Genomic DNA, 14,454 nt, shown 5'->3' on the forward strand with positions numbered 1-14,454 from the left:
ATAATACGTTTTCTGACTACAAAAGGTCATTTAGTTTGTAGGATATTCTGGTGTCAAGTTAGCCCCGTAGGCATGAAATTGCTAAAGATAGACTTCTTAGCAGGTATACTTACTTTTACAAAGGTAGACTTTCTTCACAAATGTTTAAGCTACATTTTAGGATTTGGCCAGTGGTCCAGGGGAATGGCACAGGTAGTCTGCAGATGTCAGGCTTCCATTAAAAACGAAAATGACAGAATTTTCCCTCTTGCTCAAGAGAATAGGGGTGCTATTAAGCGGAAACATAAGTGAGGGTAGTAGAGGTGTGAAAATGGAGATAGGATTTACAGAACAGAGCTGGCAGAACAGTGCTAGATTTTATCTGAATTTATCTCCTTTTTCTCTGGGAGCCCAGATTATCAGAGGGTGGATTATTTAATAAATGTTGCTCATTTCAGCTGGTACTTACTTGTTATAATTTAAAACTATGCCATCAACTTAATTTCAATTTTTGATTGCATATCAACAGTAACCACATATATTCTTTTCTAACCTAAAGTTTTATAGCTCTAATTGGTAGAATATTGTTTTGTGCAGACCTTTGGCATATGAGCATGCTTTCTAATTTTTACCACCACCCTGCAAAATATCCCTGATAATCCTTTTTTTCTATTTTTAATGGAGGAACTGGAACTAGGCACACATATGTAGTTTGCTACAGTCAGCAAATGCTAGAGCCAGGATGTGAACCTAGAGAGTTCCATCCAGTGCCTGGATGTTTGACTTAAGAGTAATTATCTACAAGATCCCTGTCCCTTTAAATGGGAGCTACTGTTAGGATTCTTGTAGGGGGGGAGGGGTGTGACTGGAAGTTTCATTCTTTCCTGGTTTTTATCTTAGAACTAGATTGTACTGTATAGAGTTGCTTTCAGAAGCCCTTCTCCCCCAGGTGTTCATCATCTGTGTGTGCCTCATCCAGGCTCTTCCCTCTGTTCCTGCTGACTTGGTCTTGCTGCTCCCTACCCTTTCCTCCTTTGTCACTGAGCATGCCCCCCACTCCCACCCTCAACCCGTGTCAGGCTCTGAGCATCACCCGTATTAGAGGGGAGGTTGGTGTGGGTGGTGAGGAGGGATTAAAGATCTTGCTGATTACACAGGAGTCCTTGAGTCTGAAGTTGTCAAGAGACTGAAATAGAATAAAATATACAGTCAGAGACTTTTCAGGTACAGAGTGAATGGAAAATGTCCTTGTAGGATCCCCACAGAGTACGCACAGGGATGCGCTCAGATACTCAGTCAGCATTGCTGAATTGCTGGTTTGATGGTGCAAACCTGTTTCCTAGGGACTTGAGAAAGAGTATTTCAAAAGTAGGTAAGAATATATTTATGACACTATTACGTTCCATTTGCATATTGACTTTTGGGGTGGGTTCACGTGTAATCATAAATTATACGTATATTTGAAGTAAGTCATTCTACATTTGTCTGGAAGCCACTGTACAACACAAAGACAGTAACAGACCAGTCTGTGCCTGAAAAGTATATTTTAAATAAACTCCAGAAGGGCAGAATATGCTAACCCTATTGTTGCCTCTGAGTCAACTCACTTTGTCCCCTACGTGACCTTAAGCATCTCCCATTTCTCCTCTCCACCTGGGAAAAATGCTCTAGAAGAAACAGGTCTGAGAACCGTCTCTTTCTAGCCCAGAGGGGATCGACCAGCCCAGCGGTGGTTTCAGGAGCTGGCCCCAGGAGGAAGCCTCGTGGGCTCTGGCTGCTCACTCTTTGTCATGGGTCTGTTGGTTGTGGGAGCAGGGAGCTGAGCAGGAGAGGGGGTAGCTCAGCCTTTCCAGTCCCTTCCCCTGTGGACTGCTCTCTTCACTGATTTTATTCTCTCTCTATCCTCTATGTCCCTTCCAGAAAGGTGCAGACATTTTGTCATTGTTTCAAATCCGAATCCTTTACAGTTCTACCAGATGCAAGTCCTAGTTTTGTTCAGTTTCATTCCTTAGCTTGTGTGATGCCCTCTGTTGGGACAGATTCCACTATGAATGGGAAAGCTCTAACTATCAGATGCATTTACAAGATAGAAAGCTTCCTCTTTCTCACAGGTGTCACATAAATGAAGTCTGCAGGGTAACATTCCAGGGCCAGTCTGCTAGCAATGATTAGCAGGGACCTGGGCTGTTCTATTGTGAGTCTGCCATTTCTATATACATAGCTTCCTCCTTAATATCCAGTGTGATGGCTGGACTTCCACCAATCTCGGCTGTATTCTGGCCAGTAAGGAGGAGCAAAGGGAAGGCCATGTCCGTATCCATTAAGACTTGCCTCCTGCTTTAAGGACGTTGCCCAGAAATCACATATAATACTCTATTACATCCAGGGATGTGCTGGAGCCAGTTGGCACCAACTTGAGAGCTGTAGTTCTTTCCAGTTCCATGTTCAGTGCCATCAAGGTAGAAACTTGAAATTAGCCATTTGGGGAGTATTTATGCCATGGAAATTGGCAACACTGCAAACCAGGGCTTCTCCTATCACCTCTTTTTCTCCCAGAGAGAACTGGTGGTTAACATTTGCTAGCAACCACTGATTGTATCTCATTGGCTAGGGATATAATCACAAGGCCATACCTAGCTGGAAGGTGGGCTAGAAATGTAGCCTTAAAAAAAAAAAAAGTAGTCTTTATTAAAAGTGGCTGTGTGCCCACACTAAAAAAGTCCTATTTTAAGGGACTTTATTGAGGGGCAACTGGTCTCTGTGCCTGGTAAATATTTAGGATTCTGAAGTCAGTTATATAACTATATCAACTTAGCTGAGTGCTTAAGGAAGTCAACTGTGGTTTGTCTCTTGGAGAATTGATCACTGTGAAAGCTGTTGAAACATATTGTGTTGTAGATCATTTCGAAGTGGCATTTCTTTTTTTTTTAATTTTTAAATTTTATTTTTTTTATGAAGCGACATTTTTTTTAAGATTTTATTTATGGGGCACCTGGGTGGCTCAGTCGTTAAGCGTCTGCCTTCGGCTCAGGTCATGATCCTGGGGTCCTGGGATCGAGCCCCGCATCGGGCTCCCTGCTCAGCGGGAAGCCTGCTTCTCCCTCTCCCACTCCCCCTGCTTGTGTTCCCTCTCTTGCTATGTCTCTCTCTGTCAAATAAGTAAATAAAATCTTTAAAAAAAAAGATTTTATTTATTTTAGAGCATGTGCAAGTGGGGGGAGGGGCAGAGGGAGAGGGAGAGAGAGAATCTCAAGCAGACTCCATGCTGAGTGTGGAGCCCGACGTGGGGCTTGATTCCATGACCCTAAGATCATGACCTGAGCTGAAATCAAGAGTCAGCTGCTTAACTGACTGAGCCACCCAGGCACCCCATGAAGAGACATTTCTTATGAAGGACTTGTTATATATGCCATATTGGTGGGTAATGTTAGTAAAGTAACTCTGAGGCAGAGGGAACCTTTTCCTAAAGCTAATACCATGAAGTAGTTGGGCGGGAAATAAACAAGGAAGGGAACAGGAGTGTGTGTGTTTGGCCATGACGCTTGTGTGCAAGACCCCTTGAGCTAAACCATTCCAGGCTGGCTCTCTGCTCTGCCTCCACCCATCACTAACCACTGCCCCCTCGCCACCAAAACACAAAACAAACAAACAGACTCACCTGTTCTTTTTCTAAGTTTTTGGTCACCTAGTAATTATAATAATTTGCTTCCCTTTGTATACTCATATCTGTTAGAAAAATATTTGCATTATAGAAAATTGCCTTTCCCCCTAATTTTGTGACAGAGATTCTCTGTTCTCTGTGAAAGGAGGATACCATGCAATGGGACATGTGTATTACTCTATTTTTTTTTTTATTTCTCTTTTTATTTTTAGTGTAAATCTTGGACTTTTTCCTTTGTATTGTTTGAGTTTCTCTCCCGAGCAGTGGCCCAGCAGGTGGGAGTGGGGTAAACCCTGGGGTGCTGTGCTGTTTTGTAAAGAGTCCCGATTACCTAAGCTTACCTCCTCTTGCTGTGTTGTGTGGCCTGAGAGCCAGACTCTAAAGCAAAGTGGTGAATCTGAGAGATGGTCGGAGGCAGGAAGGGTGGAGATCTAGTCCAATTCCCTCATTTAAAAGGTGAGAGAACCGACGTCCGGAGAAGTTATATGGAAGGTGATATGGAGGTCTGCAGACTTCTGTTCTCAGTACCTCCTTCCACATTTGAACAAGCAAAGAGAAGACAAGCAAGACCCCACAACTGAATGTCTTGAACTGAGCATCATCTGAAGATAGGGGCAAGAGAATTCTGGAATGGTGAATTCTTTTGGACATGTTCTTTAGGATTTCCAGGCCATCTCGTGCATTATTTAATATAGCTTATGCCTTTATCCTTAACCTCAAACCATTTTTAGCCAGATGAACTTTAATACTCTAGCAGGGTTAAACCAAAACATCTCCAGGGTACATGTGTAAGTTCATTGAAAACACATATATATTAAATAGGGCTTTTTTTCTCTTAAAGATACATGATCCCTGAAGAATCTTCTCTGAATAGATACTATAGGAAAACACATTTTTCTTTGCTGTCTCTCACCCGAAGATCAAGCATAGTAAAAGTGCCTCTGATTCTGGCGCTGAGCCAGCAGATCCCAAGTGTGGCAAAGAGAAAAAATCTCAAATGTTGACAAATCACCTTTTTCAATTGAGGTGAAATTTACATAAAAACGAACCATTTTAAAGTGAAGAATTCAGTGGCATTTAGTACATTCACAAAGTTATGCAACCACCACTTCTAGCTAGTTTCAAAAAGGCAAACCATTTTTTTTTTAAAAGCAATTAGAGCAACCCTTTCCATGTTTTTTTTCATGTTCCTCCTTTTATGGAAATACTCAGCCGGGCTCTCAGGTCAGGACTTTGGCAGCGGAGGAGTGATGGTAAACCAGCCAGGGAAGGAGAGCTTGAGAGACAGGGTTTTGAGGGTGGCAGGGGGAGGGAGGTGGAGAGAGGGGTAAGGAAGTAGTCAGGCAACATTTAAATAGATGGTGACAAAAAGGCATTAACTGCTTTGTGTTCTTGGGCAAGTTCCCAGGCTTCTGAACCTTAGTGTCACGGGAAAGAGAGGAACCAAAGGACCTCCATATGCACATGAAGCCGAGGGTGGTTTTAACTGTTAATCATTAAGTCGGTGTAACCAGTGCACAGTTGTTAAGTCAGTGTAAGCCTGGTCGAGGGGAACGGGGTAAAGAGTACCCAGGACTTCTTAGTACGGGTTTTGCAACTTCGTGTGACTCCAGAATTATTTTGAAATAGAAAGCCCACGCTGAAACCTACGACCACCGAACTTCTTCTATGTGAATGTTCCTAGGAGCATTATTCCGAAAAGCCCTGAAGTGGAAACAACCCAAATGTCCAGCTGCTGAATGGATAAATTAAATGTGTATCCATACAAAGGAATATTATTCAGTCATAAAAAGGAATGGGGGTACTGATTCATGCTACAATGTGGATGAATCTTGAAAACGCTATGCTCAACAAAAGAAGCCAGTCATGAAATCCCACAGACAAATATTATTATATACGAGAGAACACCTTACCGTGTACGACTACCGCATGATGCCTTCTGTATGAAAGGGCCAGAATCGATAGAGCTATAGAGACAGAAGGTAGATTTGTGGTTGCGGGGGTGGGGAAGGGAAAAGGAGAGGGAGTGCTATTGGCTGTGGGGTCAGAATTACGTAGTGGGGATTGCTGCACAGCTTTGTGAATATGCAAAAGCCTACTGAATTTTATTTAAAAGGATGAATTTTAAGACTTGTGAATTATATTGCAATTAAAAAAATAAAATGCTTCTTTATTTTATTTTATTTTTACTAGAGAGAGGTGGGGGGAGAGAGGAAGAGGGAGAGAGAATCTTTAGCAGCTTCCAAGCCCAGCATGTGTGCCCACAGATGTGGGGCTCGATCTCAAAACCCTGAGATCATGACCTGAGCTGAAATCAAGAGTCGGACACTTAACCGACTGAGCCACCCAGGCACCCCCCAAAATAAAATGCTTTTTAAAAAAGAGGTGGGGTGTTTGAGGTGACCTCTAGGTTCCTTTTTAGCCTCTGTGGCACTTTGTTTGGAAGGCACCATGAAGCCGTGCCTAAAACCAATGGTTCGGAGTGGCAACTCCGGTTCTCTTGTCTTCTTTTCTGTGTGTTGCAGCTGTGGATTTCTTAGGACTCGGGTTCCTCTCTTTATTCTCCAAAGCACAGTTCACATGAGGTGGCCATGTTTGACACACTTCACTAACAACTGAGGATATTTAAGGAAATTGCATCACAGAAAAGCGATACTTATATGTGCCATGTTACAAGGCCCTTTCTGGGTGTCCATGTAGCTCCTGAGTACCGGTCTGCACCCAGGTCCCCAGAATGCTGCCATCTCCTTAGTGGGAACACATTCTCCCTTGGCCAGAGCAGCAGAATCCCTGAATCACAAACTCTTAGCTCCCACTCAAATGCATGAACCAGCTCTCCACCCCCAACTGCCACCATTGCCTTCTGAAAGCCTGCCAGATTCTGTGAAGAATGCTTGAGTCCTGCATCGATGGTTATAGAGTAACCATACATAAATATCTTACCTAATTGAAACCCCTGTGCTAAGTCCATTGCCTGCTAAATAGACAGGGATTTGTGACAACTGCCTCGTTGTTCACCCAGGCAGGATCCATTATATCAGCAGAGCTGGGTCAGACTGGCAACCAGCCAGGGCGGAAACATGGCCTTAGACAACCTAAAAATAAAAAGATTTGGACTTTAGTAGTTGTTTATGACTTTTTCATAAAAAGAGTCCAGGCTCTAAAAGGATCTCAGTGTCTGCATCACTAGCCCGGGCATCCCGCTATTTTTGGCCAGGAGGAGAACTTTCGAACCATGTTCTTGCTGGGGGTGAAATCTTTTCTGGAGCATCTAATAGACTTCTCTGATATCTTTCTGCCGAAGATGGGGTCATGGGGCCACCTCCAGACCAACTATTAGGCTTAATGAAAACAGGGCTCTGCGAGCAGGCACACAGGGTAATGCGTGTTGGGAAGAGGGCTAGTGGGATCTGCATGGATTGTTACCCTGAAGATGGAGTGATAGAGTTTAATGTGTGTGATATTGCTGAAGGGAAAAATGAATGTCAGAAAGCATTCAGAAGACAGGTCACAGGTCCTTTGAAATGGGCGATTCGTGTTTACTTTCTCCGCATTGATGGTGTTGATGTTTACCTCTGTATAAGGTAGTCAGTCTTCTGGGTTTTCCTGGCTTGATGAGAAGCCTGCCTTTCATGTGGGGGAAATGTAATCTCTCACCATGACTGTTTCAGCACTTTTCCAGATTTTCCATTAACAGGTTCAGGGACTCTATAATGATTTTGTTTTCTGGGTGAGCAGTTTGGGGCATGTGCATTTCCCTACCTGTTTCTGGGGTGGGGGAAGGAAGAACAGATACCTCCTTTTCCAGACACAATAGGAGAGAAAACAATCACCACCCTTAATATAACAATCAAACCGATTTCTAAAGTGTACGGCCTGTGAATCAGGAGGTTTTAGATTGGAGAGTACAGTAATATAAATGAGACTATTCTTGCCCTCTAGGGACTCACAGTTGTCTGTAACTATTCGTGCATGCAAGTGGCATTAATTAAATATGGTGAAGTTATACAGTCACCCAAAGGACCCTGGAAGTTACTGTTTTACACCTCAGGGTGCAAGGGAAGCCAGGAGCCCAGACAAGGTGGATGAAGCCAAGGAGATAATGATAAATTTCTGGTAATATGTGGGTCCCTGCTGGGGAGAGCGTTGTGAGGTGTGTGGTTCAGACTGCAAAGCTGTACCAGTGCGTGTTTCCCGGACTCATGGGGGCATTGTGAGTACTACCCTAGATGAGATACTATTGCCAAAGAGTAGTCCTAGCAATGCCCCTAAAAGAGTTTCTAGTATTATATATGATCCTCAGAAAAATGTGTGGGTCTTTGCAATATCCCTTACCAGGAGGAGAAGTGAAATTCACTGACAAGATTTCTCTTCAGAGGTATTGGTGAACTTCTTCTATGACAAAGGGCCTGCCCTCCAGCTGCCCCCTACAAAGCTCACAGGGAAGAAAATAGTGAAATTTCTAAAAATGTGGTGACCCTTCAGCTGTAAAGTGTCTTTAGAATTGGAGTCCCTTTGAGTGAGGCAGTATCTAAGATTTCTTTCCATTTTCCCCAAGTCCTTGAACCTCCTGGGACGATGAACAGGAAGAGGCTCTAGAGCTTGCATACATACAAGGAACGACCTTCTCTCTGTGGCTGATCCTCGGGGCTCTTGTAGTAAAGATCTGCCTCTAAACCTCAACTCCCTTTTCCCTTGACCGGAAGGCTTGGTAGGATCTGTGAGAGGGAGGTCCAGGACCTTGAGCCTGAGTGGGGACCAGGAGTGTGACCTATTCGTATGACAGATGATTGCTTCTCTTATCACAATACTCTCAGCCAAATGTGATCTGGGGCTTGATGACCAGCTGTAATCTAGTGTGATAAAAATAACACTGAGGGGAAGCTTCTGCAAGCATGAAGGTTCAGCCTATGGGTTTATTGCTGAGCAGTGATTATGGAACTGGTTGTGTCTGGGAGTGAGCTGAGTTACCTCTTTCTGGGTCATCTTCAGAGATGAGGCTTGTGGGTAGGGGGTCCTTTGTTGGGGCTCCAGGTTAGAAGCTCTGGAGACACAGTGGTGGCGTGAGTTCCTATCTAGCCTGGTATGTTTGATGATGTTGGTCAGGCAGCCTGGTGTCAGGCTGGATATCCCAGGCCAGGACAGACACTGTAGCCCCTAGGGCCCCTGGGAACAGGAAGTGGCCTCCAGTCATAAGGGAGGAGGTTAATCTGGTGCCATAATGATGGTTATTTCTCCCCCAGCTCCATGCAGGTTCAGTAGGAACAGAGCTGTTATTCTGATCCTCCATTCCCAGCCACTCCCTCCCCAGTGCCCACAGCCTTGCTCCGCGGGGAGATGGAGCCAGCTTCAGGAGGTTGAGCCTCTGATTTGCATTAAACTGACCCCAAGGTTCTGGAAGGAAGAGTCAAACAAGCTATGCGGATGAGACCTGCCGTTGTTAGAGAGTATTCATAAGATGTGTCTGGTGACAACATACCCAGAGAGGGAAGGGTTTGGAATGTGTTCGCCAGTGTTCCCATCTTCTCCGTGCCACCTGGTCACAGAGGTTACAGAGCAGAGCACCACTGAGAAAGTTGCCTTCCTGGAATTTAGAGCATATTGTGATCTGTCCATGATAGGAGTTTTTGGGGGTTACATCATCAAGGAGTGCCTGGACAATGTCCCCCCAACCCAGTCTCTGACACCTGTGACACTCTGGATCTTCTTGTTTTTGTAACAAGGTAGACACTGATTTTGACATGACTTGTTAAGTGGGGAGCTTATTAAAATGTGTAAAATGTGTAAAAAAGTGTTTTCCAGTATTAAAAACTTACCAAATAGGTGAGCTAAACAAATTCTAATGAGGAAAGTTCAACTTATGCTTCTATGCATACAATGTGTATATTGTCTCTTCTTAACCTGACAGGGCCAATGCTTGGCTCTTTTTAATTATTCCTGTATTCTTACATTCCCTACGATTATTTGTTTATTTATTTAAGTAATCTCTACACCCAATGTGGGGCTTGAACTCATGGCCTGAAGTCAAGAGCCACATGCTCTTCCAATTGGGCCAACCAGGCGCCCCTCTAAGTTTACATGTTCTACAGTATTTGTGCGATTTTGCTACTCATTAATTTCCTAAGAGCCTTAAGGTCTAGAGTTCATCTGGTCTGCTTTATTTCATGGTTTTTAGAGAAATGGTTTTTCTCTTTATACTTTCATGTCATGAAGGCCTTGGAAGGACAGTCTCAACAGCCTTCCCCTCTGTAGTCTTGTCCCCTAAAGGAGAAGGATGTGGTCTGTATTGTCATTTTTCAAGGCCTGCCCGGGAGGCGGTGAGAGCCTGGAGATAGATAGGCCAGGTTGGGTTTGCTGAGAGCTGATGGTACACAGTGCATGATTCTAGGCTGATCCCAGCCAGCAACAGGAAGTCCCACTTCATCATCTACTTGAAAGCTCTCTGCTAGGAACACAGCATGAACTTTTAGTTTATATTGGTTAAGCCCCAAGAAACAGTACATGTTGGGGGAATTGAAGTGCTCGTGGGCAGGTCCAGGAAAGATACACCTTCCCTACCAGATTCCAAACTGTCTCCACATCAATAAGATGCAGCAATGACCCAGAGCTACAATCAGGATTCTCAGGGAGTGAGAAACGCTGGGAAAAAATGTATAGCTATGTCATGTAAACACACTCATATCAATATTAACATGCAGAATTGTAGGCCAAGTGGTGTTTTTGTCCTTCAAGGGTCTGGATGCAAATCCTGATTCTGCTTCTTGGGAGTATGACTTTGAAATGTTAACCAACACTTCTCTGAACACCTTCTTCATTTGTAAAATGGAAATACCAGGCTTACCTATCTCAGCAGATGGTTATGAGAATCAAATGAGGGAATGCGTATGGACTCATAGGCACCTGTTAGTTGCTAATAATCATATACTTCCTATGGAATGCTATTTCTTGAATCCTGTATCTTTCTAATATATCCCTAGACCAGTAAGTCAACTGTTGGTTCTTTTTCTACTTGTGCAACAAGTGAAATTTGGCACTGGGTTCTGGAAAGTATGAACAAATTCTTGGAATCACCCAGTTATGTGAAAGATGTCTCAACCTCTCACTTGTCTGTTTGCCCAACAGTGTGCCATGTAAAAAGTGCGTGGTGGTTGGTAATGGAGGAGTTTTGAAGAATAAGACATTAGGAGAAAAAATTGACTCCTATGATGTAATAATAAGGTAAATATATTTCCTATTTGCTAACCTGGAATTGTTTCAAAGGAATATGATTTTCTATTTTAGTATGACTGTGTTTAAAAGGAAGATGAGTTGCTTAGATATATTTAAGTACATTAACACAGCCAGTCTCTCAGTCGTCGACTAGAGTAGGCCTAAATTTTCAGGTCATTCACTTAGCAAATATTTGTGAAGTCTCCTTAATATGCCAGGCACAGTTCCAGCTCCAGGGCATATAGCAGTGAATGAGAATAAGCTCCCCGTGGAGCTTACATTGTGATGAAGGGAAGAAAACAGTAATTAAATAAATAAGGAAATACAATAATAAATGCCATACAAACAGTTAAAACATATGTGACAGCCAGTGATTGAATAGCTACTTTAGAATGGATGACCACTTTGAGGAGAAGACTTCTAAGACAGACCTATGTGACCATTATAGTACCAGCCATGTGAAGACTAGGGAAGAGCAATCCAGGCAGAAAGAATGTTTAGTGCAGGTCCTGGGGAGGACATGATCCTGGGTTTGAGAAGAGTAGCAAGAAAACCGGTGAGGGAGTCGGGCAGCAGGCTCAGGGAGAGTGGTACAGTCGGAAGCCAAAGAGAAAAGCAAGGGGTAGGTTGTATAGGACTGTGTAAACTGAGATTAGAACTGGGATTTTACTTTAAGTACAACAGGAAACTTCTGAAGATTTTTAAGCGAGAGAGCAATCTGATCTGGCTATATTTTTAAAATACCTTGGCTGTGGCATGGACAATGGGATATGAGGGACAAGGTAGAAATAAAGAGGCCAGTCAGGTGGCTATATTCAGGCAGATGGTGGTGGCTTGGAACAGGATTGTCATGACAGAGAAGGACGTAAGTGGATAGACTGAGACATGTTTTAGAGGTAAGGTTATCAGGATTTGTTGATGTGTTAGGTGTGAGGAGAGATAGGAATAAAGGAACCACATACCTCCTCCTGGGTTTTCAGCTTGAGAGATTGCCTGGATAGAGGTACCAATATTGAGCTGGGGGAAGCCTAGGGTAGGAAGATGTTTAGAGGAGAATCAAGATTTCTGTGGGAACATGTTAGATTTGAGATGCTTACTAGATTTGCAATGGTAAGTCAAGTAGGCATTTGGTTAAACAGGTTAAAGGCTTGATGGTAAACAACCTGTAAGCTATGTTTAAACCATGGTCTGGGCAAGATTTCCCAGGGAGAAACACAGAAGAGGGCTTAGGACCGAGTCTTGAGATACTCTATACTTGGAGGTTGAGCAAAAAAGAAAAAAAAAAAGAGTAAAAGAGATGGAAGAGGATCCACCAGTGAGGTAGGAAGTGTTTTAAAGGAGAGGAGAAGGGGTCACCCATGACCAGCTGGTGAGAGGTCATGCAAGATAAGGACAGAGTTCACCACTGGACTGGCAACCTGAAGCTCACTCACACTCTTGACAAAAGCAGACTTGGAGACATGATATGGGGAGTGGCCCAACCAGAGTGGTTTGAGGAGAGAATGACAGGTGAGAAAGTGAGAAAGCAGTGTAGGCAATGCTCTTGAGAAGTTTTGCTGTGGAGTTGAGAAATGAGATGGTAGCTGGAGATAGTTATGGAACCAAAGGAGGCTTTTTTGTTTTTTTGTTTTGTTCCTTTTATAAAGAGAGGAGATTCTAGAGCATGTTGGTAAACTGATGGAAATGAACAAAGAGATTGGTGTGGTAGCAAGATGGGATGGGCTTCCAGAGTGCAAGTGTGGTTGGTCCTCTGTAATGGAAAGGAAAACTGGGATTGTAGTTATGGCTACCAAGAGTCCCACAGATGGAGTGGAGGGAAAATGAGGACATTTCTAGCTCTATTTTCTCATTGAAAGGTTGAAGTAAGGTCATCCTGTGTTGTGTGTGTTGGGAATGGCTACGAATAGTCTTTTCAAGAGTGGGGCAGTGCGTTAGGATGACCTGGCGGTCTTTGGGGGTTTTGCTGGGTTACAAGCTGCCAAGAGCTTCTGCATAGTGAGGTCACCTTATTTTCTGTTCACTCTCCATTTTGAGGAAGCTGTGAAATTTTATCCACATGACAATTTTTGAAACACGAATTTCCTTATCTATAGTTGTCTAAACATTTGATCATCCAGCACCACAGCAAACCCTTGTGGGAGAATGCCACGGGTACAACATTTATGAAAGTCATTGCAAGTGTTAAGACTGTCTTAGGTTACATGGAGTCAGTAGCAAAGGGTGAAACAGTATTTATCCTCCCAGGGGGACACTGTTTTGGAAACAAAGCATTCCTTTTAATAGCATGCCTTCATAGTGTATGCGTAAATAGTGCATGTCTAACTTTGGCACTGAGCATACGCAAACCCAATGGTAGATCCTTTGTGGTTCTTTAGTTCACTCTAGCAATAACATTTATTTGGTTGTGCATGGGTATAATACGGCAATTTTATATTATCACTTTATTACAGAGCTCAACAATTTTGATGGGTCTTCAGATCACCTTCAGAGTGATTCTTGTTTCTCAGTCCATGTGCTACATGACTGTGTAAACTTGGGCAAGTAACTTTCTCTCTCTGGACTGCAGGGCCTTTATCCAAGGGGTTTTCTCTGGATGTCCTCCAAGGTCTCTCTTAACTCTAGTAGTCTTTGGTTCTATGTTCTAATTTTGTTTTATTGAGTCTTCGATTTTCCTGGAGGTAGGACTGAATTATCAGTGGCCCCACAATTAATGTTCAAATCCAGATGAACATTTCTGCCTTTGATCAAGCAGCCGTTTCATGAAAGGGAATTATTTCCTTGGCTGTTATGCATTAAAAAAAAAAAAAATTCCGTTGCCCTGTAGCTTTAGACGCACTGGGCCCGTGGCCGCAGCTGTCTGTCCTGCTCTGAAAGCTCTGAAACTTGGGATGGAATTGGCTCATACTACACTTGGTCTACATATTTTGTGTGTTTTACTCCCCACAGAATGAATAATGGTCCTGTTTTAGGACATGAAGAGGAAGTTGGGAGAAGGACAACCTTCCGACTTTTTTATCCAGAATCTGTTTTTTCAGATCCCAATCACAATGATCCTAATACTACGGCGGTTCTCACTGCTTTTAAGCCGCTTGATTTAAAGTGGCTGTGGGAACTGCTGACGGGTGGCAAAATAGTAAGTTGGCAACATTGATCTGCCTTCTGACTACCTTCAGTTTTTTTTTTTATTAAAAAAATTTTCATTTTTTTTGTTAAAAAAAAGACAACCACAATGTTCTATTTTCTGTTTTGTTTTTGTTTTTGTTTTTTTAAAATTTCAGAACACTAACGGTTTTTGGAAGAAACCAGCCTTAAACTTGGTCTACAAACCTTATCAAATCAGAATATTAGATCCTTTCATTATCAGAATGGCAGCTTATGAACTGCTTCACTTCCCAAAAGTATTTCCCAAAAATCAGGTACGTATTTTTCTTTGCACAGTTCCAAACTAAAGATCTGGCTAGGGTAGGGTGGAGAGATCCTAGGTTTCTCAGAAAGGATGAGAACCATGACTCACAAGGTGGCTTCTGAAGGCCACATCCGAGGTAGTGAAATTAGGTATCTGTGGGTATTATGTTTATGTTTTTCAGATTGCAAGGAAGGAAAGA

General features: G+C 43.1%; 2 protein-coding genes across 15 annotated transcripts in view; one reads left to right on the top strand and one right to left on the bottom strand.

The window, feature by feature from the left end:
- The window catches only part of ST3GAL6 (ST3 beta-galactoside alpha-2,3-sialyltransferase 6), a 61,807-nt gene that overhangs the window by 39,401 nt on the left and 7,952 nt on the right, over positions 1–14,454 (top strand). For 12 of the 13 annotated variants that reach the window (XM_064592657.1, XM_045902725.3, XM_045902722.3 and 9 more), the window contains 3 exons: positions 10,763–10,858; positions 13,796–13,982; positions 14,128–14,265. In XM_064592657.1, the coding sequence (XP_064448727.1) occupies positions 10,763–10,858; positions 13,796–13,982; positions 14,128–14,265 (421 nt within the window). The remainder of the gene's footprint in view (positions 1–10,762; positions 10,859–13,795; positions 13,983–14,127; positions 14,266–14,454) is intronic. The other variant, XM_045902719.2, reaches the window with a different exon arrangement.
- The window catches only part of DCBLD2 (discoidin, CUB and LCCL domain containing 2), an 803,840-nt gene that overhangs the window by 2,099 nt on the left and 787,287 nt on the right, over positions 1–14,454 (bottom strand). Inside the window, exons 19-22 of one of the 2 annotated variants that reach the window (XR_010409667.1) lie at positions 9,120–9,224; positions 6,584–6,735; positions 1,073–1,165; positions 114–268 (exon numbers count right to left, since the gene is read on the bottom strand). The gene's annotated coding sequence lies outside the window, so the exon portion shown is untranslated. The remainder of the gene's footprint in view (positions 1–113; positions 269–1,072; positions 1,166–6,583; positions 6,736–9,119; positions 9,225–14,454) is intronic. The other variant, XR_010409722.1, reaches the window with a different exon arrangement.

The sequence above is a fragment of the Mirounga angustirostris genome, unplaced genomic scaffold (genome assembly GCF_029215605.1).
Source record: "Mirounga angustirostris isolate CCGP_5_RB_7025 unplaced genomic scaffold, mMirAng1.0.hap1 SCAF_1, whole genome shotgun sequence".
In the NCBI taxonomy this organism is placed as follows: domain Eukaryota; kingdom Metazoa; phylum Chordata; class Mammalia; order Carnivora; family Phocidae; genus Mirounga; species Mirounga angustirostris.